At 34.4% G+C, this 11,231-nt stretch overlaps 2 protein-coding genes across 2 annotated transcripts; both read left to right on the top strand.

Annotated features, from left to right (window-relative positions):
• Positions 1 to 395: 395 nt before the first annotated feature.
• On the top strand, positions 396 to 7,331 carry LOC132167851 (probable inactive purple acid phosphatase 27). Its single transcript, XM_059578886.1, has 13 exons — positions 396 to 733; positions 863 to 950; positions 2,843 to 3,109; positions 3,382 to 3,490; positions 3,665 to 3,779; positions 4,454 to 4,586; positions 4,900 to 5,087; positions 5,245 to 5,431; positions 5,514 to 5,581; positions 5,912 to 6,002; positions 6,099 to 6,290; positions 6,412 to 6,492; positions 7,123 to 7,331. The coding sequence occupies exons 1-13, from the start codon at positions 396 to 398 to the stop codon at positions 7,270 to 7,272; spliced, it is 2,007 nt and encodes a 668-aa protein (XP_059434869.1). The 3' UTR covers positions 7,273 to 7,331.
• A 1,920-nt stretch (positions 7,332 to 9,251) lies between these two features.
• Positions 9,252 to 9,772, top strand: LOC132167482 (uncharacterized). Its single transcript, XM_059578473.1, has 2 exons — positions 9,252 to 9,500; positions 9,641 to 9,772. The coding sequence occupies exons 1-2, from the start codon at positions 9,292 to 9,294 to the stop codon at positions 9,738 to 9,740; spliced, it is 309 nt and encodes a 102-aa protein (XP_059434456.1). The 5' UTR covers positions 9,252 to 9,291; the 3' UTR covers positions 9,741 to 9,772.
• The last annotated feature ends 1,459 nt before the right edge of the window (positions 9,773 to 11,231 follow it).

The raw sequence follows: 11,231 nt of genomic DNA on the forward strand, positions 1-11,231 counted from the left end.
AAGAAAAAAAAAAATCTTGCAGTATGTGGGCTAGCAGCACACAAATTATCATCTAACACCTAACCTAAAAAAAAATCTCATAAATACTTGTGAAACACGATGGAGAAAATAAAGTAAGACAAAATATGACAAAGAAAGAAGTGATAAAATAGTCAATTCATTATTACGTAAGCATCTAAAACTCCACATGTAATATTCGCCCAAAGACACAACTCATTTCTTCCACATATATAGGATCCTTAGTCCTTACCCACATTCTTGTCATACCTTAACATCATCAACACTTTCTCATCAAAGTTCCCTATCCCACCAACAAATCCTTATAACACACTCAAAAAAAACAAACCAGACTAAAAAGAACCAGATCTTCTCATCAAGCCATGCATGCTTCTTTCATGGAATCTTGTCATTATTCTTGTTGTGTTTTCAAGGTTCTCTTCATCTTCCTCATTTTCTTTCTCTCTTCTTCTTCCTCTCCTTGCTTTTCATGGATGTTGCCTCCTTCAATTATCAACTCAACTCTTGAACACAGCGGTTACACTTTGATATCCGATTTTCGGGTACTATCTAGAAGACTGTTATCCGACTGCGATGATCAAACCCCGTCTACCCAAATAAATGTTACTCCAAATTCCAACCTTTCTGATGATGTTTATGTCACAGTTACGATTACTGGAATTTTGGTTCCTGAGGAGCACCATTGGGTTGCTATGATTTCATCTGCTAATTCAGAGTAAGAAATATTACATTATATATAATTATAAGAACAAATATATGTTTCCTTTGTATTGTAATTATTCCAATTTAATGTCAATGATTTCTTTTTTTTTTTTTTCTTTTTAATATATATATATAAATGCAGTGTCTCAAAATGTGCTTTGAATGAGGTTCTGTATGCAGAGACTGGTGATTTGAGTAAACTTCCACTACTGTGCCATTATCCTGTCAAGGTAATAATAAACAAAATACATAATTTCCAAAACAAATATAGATAGTTAAAACAAATGATGGGTAACATGTCTTACAGCCAAACCCTCATTGTTTTCAAATTTTTATTTTTATTTTTTATGACTAAACTTCCAAATTCTCATTGTTTTCTAGATGTTATCTTCCAATTATTCCTGTTATTTTTCCCACATGCAACACCAATTTCCTTTTTTTTTTTTTTTTTTGACAATATATTGCCATGACTAAATAAGAAAAATGTTTTGTTAACACTAAGATTTGAAAAATGAGGGGTGGAGGAGCATATGAAAAACGAATTAAACAAGAAATTGAACAAATTAGAAGGAATCTTTAATATACCAAAAAAAAAAAAAAAAAGAAAAAGAAAAAGTAAAAAGAAAAAATTCGAAAAGCCATTGTCACATATTTCAGTAGAATTTGTCCTATCCATGCATGCATAGGGACAACGCATGTAGTATGGTCACTGCCTAGACAAAATATCAGAGAGGCAAACTATAAACTTAATAATCAAAGGGGAATATTTTATTGGACGTAGTAAATGTCAGTGAAATTAATTTTGTAATTAGTAAACATTTACTTTAAATGTACAAATAGAATAAAGTCAAAATTGAGGGAATCGGATTCGGAGAGTATCTAGTTAATGACTAGGATTTTTTCTTAGAAATTATAGGGCTATAAATGGGACACGTGTCCCACTAAAAAAATATTATTTCGGCCACCCCCAACTTGCAAAAGGGGGGTGGCCGAACCGGCCTAAACCCTACCTTCTATTTTTTTTTTTTCAATTGGCCCTTGAAGATGGTTGAACCACTCCCAAGGCTCTTGAGGGTGGTTCGGCCACCCCCCCTTTTGCAAGTTGGGGGTGGCTGAACCACCCCCATAGGCCCAGGTTGGCCATTGGGGCTAAAATGGGGGTCGCCAGCCACCCCCAATGGCCAAGATGAGGTGGATAGCCACCTCATTATTATTTTTTGATTATTTTGTTTTGTTATTTTTTTAATCCTAAATAATATTTTATTAGTGGGACACATGTCCCATTTGTGGTCCCAGGATTTCTGACATTAAATATTTTGGACCGGAGAGGATTCAGATCCAAAACCATTACACGCAAAATTAACTCAAACCTACTCTTTTTTTTTTTTGGTTACTAAGGTAGCCACGTTTGTAATGGTAGCTAAAAGTCGCATCAAGAAGCATATATAACCTTCAATATGTGGACGGCCAATCCGAATGGTAATGGCCTAATTGGGGGGACCGGGGGTGGCCTAATTATTATAGGGCTTTTATATCCCATCTAGCCAATTATTATTATTATTTTTGAAGATATTATTATTATTATTATTATTATTATTATTTTAAGATAATCATAAAAAAAGAAAAACAAAATTAGATTTAAGCCATTGAAAAAATCACAACACATTTGCCAGTCTATAGGGGTTCGTCCTTAATTTGTTCTACCTCCTTTCTTTTTTTTTCTTTTTTTTTTTTTAAATTTTTTTTTAAGGTCTATTTATAATTTTAAGTAATTGTGTCACGTGGCATGTACCGTTGATGCATGATGTGTCAAAAGAGACTCATGTAACATTAATTGATTGGTTTTACGTGGCATATTGTTAATTAATTTGACTGTAGGTTGAAAGATGAGCTTATTTAAAACCAGAGAAAAACCCAAGAACCTAATTGTCGAGATTAAAAATCAATTGATTAAATTTGATTTTTTCAGAAAGAAAATTTAGAAACCCCAATATTAATAATTAGACATTAGCAGGTTTTCCCATTTGAAAGAAAATGAATAACAACTAGGTTGATATTTTATAAGCAAACTCATAAATAAAACAGAGCTAACATAATTTATATGTTGGTAACAAAATTGCAGGCACAGTACATGAGCAATGATCCAGACTACATCAACTGCACAAAGAAGGAATGCAAGGAATATGACAATGGCAGCTGCGTGGTAACCAATTGCAGTGGTTCTTTGAGGTTTCATGTTATTAACATCAGAACCGACATTGAATTCGTGTTTTTCGCCGGCGGCTTCGATACGCCTTGCGTATTGACGAGGTCGAACCCGGTGAATTTTTCTAATCCAAAACAACCATTATATGGACATCTATCAAGCATAGATTCAACTGGAACATCAGTAAGCAACAAACCCTTTTCCTATGAAGCTTGATTGGTTTAACACTTTCAAAACGTGCAATTTGAAAGAATAGCGAAAACGTAGTTAAGCATTTGCTAAAATCTGCCTTTAAAATCGCTATTCGACCTTTATAATCATGCATGTGTTTTTCAAATGCACATCAAATCAAGACACATTTTTGTGATTTTGTATAAAATATACTTTTGACGTGTGAAATTGCGGGGCCTAATGCACCGTTAGCAGCTGATTGGAAGATTAGTATGGTGGTGCAGATGAGAGTAACATGGGTTAGTGGAGATAAGGCACCTCAACAAGTACAATATGGGGATGGAAAGATGCAGACATCAGAAGTTACTACATTTTCACAAGATGATATGATTAGTGAGCTACTCCTATTTTCATCTGCGCGATTGAGTTATTTTTATTCTATTCTTTTCGTTTTCTTGAGATCTTAAAATTTATTTTTTCACAACAATAGGTATAGTGTATCACATACCCTTTAATGGTGAAACTATCTTGTAACTAATACTTGCTTAGTGATTGTGAAATGAATAGGTGCAGTTCTACCAAGTCCTGCCAAGGACTTCGGTTGGCATGACCCAGGATACATACATTCAGCAGTGATGACAGGACTTCAGCCTTCAAGTGCCTTCTCCTGCAGATATGGAAGGTATAAAAAAGAAAAGTTAAAATAATACACATAAATCTGTTTAAAACACAAAAGGCAGATCTGCACTTTCTGCAGAAAACAGAGAAACAGAGGTGAAGGAAGAGTTGCTCTGCCCTAGACACACATAACCCTTGTCTGGAAGTAATTAAAGTTGGAACAGATGGTTCTGTGAATGGTGATTGTTGCATTTTTTTGCATCACATTACGCTTAACAATTTTTAATTCAAAATGACAAGAAAAAAAAGGATCACAAAAAGAAAAAAAAAGAAGTGCACTACCAAAGTTTGGTCTGTCTGCTCAAATTATCCACCAATCAGGAAAGTGGTTTAAATGGACAAATCACAAAGCATATTCTTAACAGTTTCTTTATGGAAAAGGTAAGTTTCATCTGGAAATTTGGGTATTTTTGGGACATTTTCAGATGTCATGAAGCTGTATTTCCTTCCCAAGTAAGCGAATTCGCATGCTAATGAGTGCTTGTAGGGATTAATGGAGAAAAATCTATAGCTGCAATGAGGCCTAAGGCACCACTGAAATAAATAAGTCTAGTGATAATATTCTATATTGACCTCTGCGTTAAGCATGATCAAAATTTATAATGGAAAACACAAAGTACCCCAGTAATCCTATTATTACAAGTGCTGTCAAAGTGATTTTTTCCTTCTTCTACAAAGTGATTCAGTTGGTTGGAGTGATCGATTCCTGTTCTGGACTCCGCCTGCTGGAGGATCAGATGAACTTAATTTTCTTGTATATGGTGACATGGGAAAGGCTCCTCGTGATGCTTCTGTTGAACACTACATTCAGGTAAGACTCACTTTGTTAGGTAGGCTGCATGTTGGTACATCAAAACGCTAGACTTTGCAGAAAAGTTAGAACATTTCCACTGTTTCCATGTTTAAGACACGTTATATAATGCTTTTTGAAAACATATCCACCTCGTTTCAGATTCAAACTAATTAAAGACTGTGTTTTGATGTCATGTTAAACCGCCATTTATATCAAAAGCTTAAGCCAATAAAAAATAATACAACCATGTTCTTACTTGCATTTGCAAGTAAACTGAAGTGAAGAAATTTAATCTGATACAACCATGTTTCTACTTTTATGATATACATAGCCAGGATCCCTCTCAGTGATTGGAGCTCTTACTGATGAAGTAAACTCTGGAAAAGTGGATTCCATCTTCCACATTGGAGACATAAGTTATGCCACAGGATTCTTAGTAGAATGGGATTTTTTCCTTCAACTGATAAGCCCATTTGCTTCCCGAGTTGCTTACATGACTGCTATTGGAAACCATGAGAGGTAGCTTTTTTCTCCAATTCTCTTCAAATTATTTTCTGTTATGGATGCAGATAGCTGCCACTTTCAGGCATGCATGATTATAGAACAAATGTAGTGATCAACAAATGGAGCTAGCAGCTACATGCTTGATTTATTTTTTGTCTATTTTTTTTTTCAGGGATTATGTAGACTCAGGGTCAGTATACATTACTCCCGATTCAGGTGGAGAATGTGGAGTTCCTTATGAGACTTATTTTCCAATGCCAACCCAAGGAAAGGATAAGCCATGGTATTCCATAGAACAAGCAAGTGTTCACTTCACAATAATTTCAACCGAGCATGATTGGTCAGAAAATTCTGAGCAGGTGAGACACAACAGGTTCGTCTAATATATCCTTCAAGATTAATTGGGTTTACTTAATATTTGTTGATAATTTACTGTTACAGTATGAATGGATGAAAAAGGATATGGCTACCATTGATCGATCAAAAACTCCTTGGTTAATTTTTATGGGGTAAGTAGGCTCTATAGACAATTTCTTTTTATTTTTTTCTGTTTACTTATGAAATGTGGCCTCAATTTGTCACACCATGAATCTATGCAAGTGCACGTGTATGCTTTTTAGTATGCGTGTTTAAGTATTAATTAAATGTTACCTTTTCTTATCAGCTTAAAATTTTGAGATAAGTGTTGATTTACCATGGAGTTAAAGCAGAAATCTTGAATTGGAACTTTAACTCTACAATTTATCTCTCATTTCAATTGACATAGTCGACGTGTTGTCTTATTTTAATTGCGAAGTGAAGTTTCCTGCTGTAAATGAGTATAAAATTTGCCAATGCAGGCACAGACCCATGTATACTTCAACAGATGGAGTGTTTAGTGTGGATAAGAAATTTGTTGAAGATGTAGAACCATTACTACTTGAGAATACGGTAAACTCCTTTGGCTCCTCATTCTCAAATCATTATTAGTTTGGCCATTTTTGGTTGTATTATATTTTCTAACACTAAGTTAGGAACATGATCAAGGTTGATCTGGCTCTCTTCGGCCATGTTCATAATTATGAGAGAACCTGCGCAGTTAATCAAGAGGAATGCAAGGCCATGCCTATAGCAGATGAAAATGGCATTTACACGTATGATAACAGCAATTACAGTGCCCCAGTGCATGCTGTTATTGGTATGGCTGGCTTCACCTTGGACAACTTCACAACTGATCATGTAAGTATGTAGTAAAAAAAAAAAAAAAAAAAAAAAATGTAGTAATATATATATACATTTTTTTCATGCCTTTGTATGCGATAGGTGAACTTTTAGATTCAATGTTCTTGCTCCTGGACAGGTGAACACTTGGAGCTTACGAAGGATTTCTAAGTTTGGTTATGTAAGAGGGCATGCAACAAAGGAAGAGATGAACTTTGAGGTTTGTATGCTCAAACTCTAGCTGACTAGACAAGATATAGTAAATCCAAAAATACAAAGGAAAATTGAGCCTAAGGCCCCCAATAAAATAATGCTCAAAATAGCAATAGTATAATGAAGTTTTATTTTATATATTAAAGAAAAAGACTTGTAATTAAGGACCCAATTATGGTCAAGAAGCTCTTTAATTAAGGCCCTATATTGAAATTTAAGAGGAAAAGAACGAGAAAACTGAAAAATCACATAATTAGCACCCTTAAAACAATAACTAAACTCGTAATTTTGTCTAAACTTAAAATCAACATATGTTGGCTAAGTTCGTTCATAGGACTTAGTACCCATGAGTTCTTTCTTAATCCACCAATCTATGTAAGCTTATTATCTTCTCAATGTAAGACTATGGTGTTACAGTTTTGATTTGACGTAAAGATGATCGAAAATAGTTTTTTAAGTATTTTATAAGTATCTTAAACAAATAAAGCCCTTAAGAAGACCATAATGTCAATTAGTTAATACTTTTAATGTGAAACCTTAGAACTGTAGAATGGCAATACAACACACACACACAGACATATTCTTTGTATATATGTGTGAAAGTTCTCTCATCGATCTGTTTTCATCAATTTTACAGTTTGTGAATGCTGAAACGAGGGAAATTGAGGACAACTTCCGCATCATTAAAAAGCAGAGTGACAAATTTGTAGATGTCTCACAAATAATGTCTCGCTTCGCGGGGATGGCAGTTGATGAGTTCAACACAGAGAAAGACGTTGAGTTGTAGTGCGTGCCTCTTCTTTCTGAGCAGGATCTCTCTCATCAGAGAGAAACCAGAAATTGTGATATGGGACAAAAATATAAAAATACTTTTTTAGAGGGGAAATGAAATAAAAACCACATTTCACATACGATTTTTCTTCCTTGTGATCATGCATTCTCGGTTTAATTTCTTGTGCACTTGAAGAGAAATTAACAGGAAGGATATTTTGAAAAATGTTGGTGTACGGAACTAGTAATGGCCTCAAGTTGCCACTAGGGAAGAGCTTCGTTTGCAAAAGAGGTAAAAGACGTCGTAAGCTTGTCGGCCCCTTAGGGTTGGAGAGAGTACTCCAATGCTCAAGTCAATAAGGAGTGCGAGAGAGAGCTTTCTCAAGTAAGGAAAGCATTATTGATAAAAGTGTAAAATAGTGAAAATGTGTACCTTAGGCCTTATATGTAAGCATGCCGAGTATTCTAGAGTCTTCTGAAGTCTCCTAGAGGGGTAATAGCTCTAGGTCCATTGGGTCTTGGCCTCTTTCAATGGGCTAGAGGTAAGTTTATTCTGACTCTTTTTATGCCGTGGGCTTTTAGGTGATTTTTAGGTCCTATAGAAAGCATAGATAATTCCTACAAAACGTCTTAGAATAAATCAAACCCGGGAATCTCATAATCACGAGAATCCTATCAAATTCTTAATTAATCACTCACAAATTCTCAGGCATCACATTTTTTGTAATGCAAATACGGAGGACTATTAGATTATCCAAACCAAACGCCACATCTGAGCTAGCTAGTCTTCAAGTAAAATATTTGATATAACGCGACACAATACCATTTAGACTTAAAAAGTTAAACCTTTAAATTTAGATTCAATTATGTTATATTAATCACTCACTACGTAACTACTACCAATTAAATTGAACTTGACTACTTAAAAAAAAATTACAAACAAAACAAAAAGAAACAGGGAAAATAATAAGAGAGCAGGGTGTGGAAAGCAATGAATAAGCAACGACCACTGTGATTTCAAAAGTAAGGCTCGTGAGTGATGACACATGAATCATGATGCAGCACGATCATGATTATTAAAGGATGCATGCAGAACATGCATCTTCATACATACACCATGCATTTCAGAAAGAAAAAGAAAAAGAAAAAGAAAAACAGATGGGTATAATTATCCTCATGAACTTCAAAGTCAAACCAGACAAAAAAAGCTTCGGAGAAAAATCCGGACAAGTAAAAAGACAAAACCGATAGTTAGCGGCCAGCCACCTCCGTGGTGTTAGAACTTCAGAAAACCAAAGCGCATGCACCACGTAATGTTCTCCACACAATTAAGCTCCATATTTGTAGCATCCACTCAAATTAAGTGACAGATTCGAAAGAAAAGGAAAGAAAAAAAAAAAAAAAAAAAAAGGTTAGGAAACTTCAATTACACCCTCGAAGTATAATTGATTTTGTGATTATAATTTCGAAGTTTAAAAATTTATAACGACGGTATCAAAAAAATTGATAAAATTAAAATGGGTTGCAATTTATGATACCGGCAGTGTAAATTTTTTAATTTTAAGGTTATGATTGCAAAACTGCTTATATTTCGCAGGAGTAAGTGAAGTTTTGAAAAAAGTTATGAAAACAAAAACAAAATATATAAAAAAAAAAAAATGGTGAAATTAGAAATAGTTGAAACATAGAATACCTACATTGCAAATTTTTAAATTTTAAGAATATAATTACAAAACTGCTTATACTTTGCAGGTGTTTAAGTAAACTTTTCTACAAAAGTTTTGAAAACAAAAAGAAAATATAAAAGAAACCCAAGAATAATAACCTTCTTGTCTACCTTTAGAATCTCAAATTTTCAGTACTACAATATTTTAATCCTTTTTTTTCTTTTTCCTCCTTTCATTCTTGTCTGATGGAGTACTATTCCACTTCTTGGGCATTCAAATTTTTCTTTTTCTTTCTTATCATCCTTCTTGGTTCTTCTTCTTCTTCTTATTCGTCATTGTTGCCATCTTTGACGATCAACTCTACAGCAATGCATCGAAATCACACTGTGATATCGGAGTTTCGGGTACTAAATAGAAAAATCTTTTCCGACTGTCCAGATCTGAACCCTTTTCTTCAAATTAGTGTTAGTCCCTTTTCCAACATTTCTGACGAAGAGTACGTCAATGTTACCGTTGGTGGAGTTTTGTTTCCTTCAAAGCTTGATTGGGTCGCCATGGTTGCACCAGCTTATTCTGAGTAAGAAGTGCTCTCTCTCTCTCTCTCTCTCTCTCTCTATATATATATATATATATCAAAAACTTTGTTTTATTTTTTTTGATCATGTGTTTATGATGTTTGTGTTTATCTCCTTGTTCCTTTTTCCATTACAAATGCAGTGTCTCGAGTTGTTTATCGAACTTTGCTCTCTATGTTCAGACTGGTGATCTTAGCCAACTTCCTTTGCTCTGCCATTATCCCGTTAAGGTAAGCCAATGACTAAATTCTATTATGTTGTGTATTTACACCATCTTCTAGAATTCCTAAAGTATTGGACGGCGGACCAAATCGACTGCAATTGATCGTTTTGATTGCAGTCAATTAAGAGAGAATTCCGATGGAGCTCACCTGTCTGAACCCTATTGGAGTCCTCTCTTATGTAGGTGTCAAGTAGCCTGCAATTTGGGCAAAGAATTACAGTCAATCTTGATCTATTAATGGATTTAATAGAAGTAAATGTTAATACAACAAATTTCAAATCATTTCATATGAAAAAAACAAAAAAAAACAAAATGTTGTAGAATATTTTAAGAATTTTGATCGGGTGCTGACGTGGTACTATCAATTTCTAATTTTAAAAGAATTTAAAGATTTTTTTTTTTAATTTATTATTCCGAACGTTGAGTAGTTAACTAATCGTGCAGAATAGCATTTACGGTTCGAACTATATATATATTGTGACCAAAAAAATCTAAACAGTATGCCGAACAAACCATTTGTAGGTTGCTTATGGAAAAAGAAAAGGAAAACATTATAGGCCGGCTAGATGGACAATTTTTGACATGGCATTTGAAATTAATTGAAAGGCATTGTTGAGTGATTGAGGTCACTGCAATTTCTTAGAATTGCAGCAGCTAGCAATTCCAATAGTCTAAATCGTTGCGTCATTAATAAATTTACACAATGAAAAAAAAAAATTAAAAAAAGAAAAGTAATAGTTCGCCACACAGAGTATGGTAGGGTAAGCCGACTGCTCCCAAGGAAATGATTGACAACTCCCTAATTCTTTTAGAGGTTAGTTAGCCATCCTAATTAAGGATGTGATTTGGTGCATGGACCACTCCCTCACCATTTGAGGGTGGTGGTTGGTAACCCCAAGGAGTAGTTGCACCACCCCTCGAGCCATCAGGAGGTGGTGCGAGAACTCTTGACCATTCAGAAGGTGGTGCGACCATGCCCCCAAGCGTTAGGGGGATGAAACCTTGCCTAATATCAAAGTCAAAAGGCTTTAGGTATTACAATGAATGGATGAATGAAAAGTTCATGTCATTCTTGCAACCTCCCAACAGCCTTCCCTCTAATTAGGGGACAAAGGAAGTGAATCATGTGATGCCTTTAATTAGTGTAACAAAATTTTCTAGAACTCTTTTCACTTCTTAATTACACTTTGAAAATTCTTGTCAAAACTAGCTTAAGAAACGAATTTTCAGATGTACGTGCCCCTTGATTGGCTACGAACACACTTTTCAAAACACTTCAAAAAATTCAAAACATTTCTAAAAAAATAAAACACAACAATTTTTAAAGTTAAAAATAAAATAAAATAAAATTGGTTTTAAAACTCAGAATCCGATCCTAGTGAAAAAGAAAAGCTCCCAAAAAGAAACAAAGACAAAATAGACAGCTGTTACCCATCTTAGTACGTAGTATCAATAATCAACGCAACCAACTATGTTAATTACGTCAAGAAACCAACCATGTTACTTGAAG

The sequence above is a fragment of the Corylus avellana genome, chromosome ca1 (genome assembly GCF_901000735.1).
Source record: "Corylus avellana chromosome ca1, CavTom2PMs-1.0".
NCBI classification, from domain to species: Eukaryota; Viridiplantae; Streptophyta; class Magnoliopsida; order Fagales; family Betulaceae; genus Corylus; species Corylus avellana.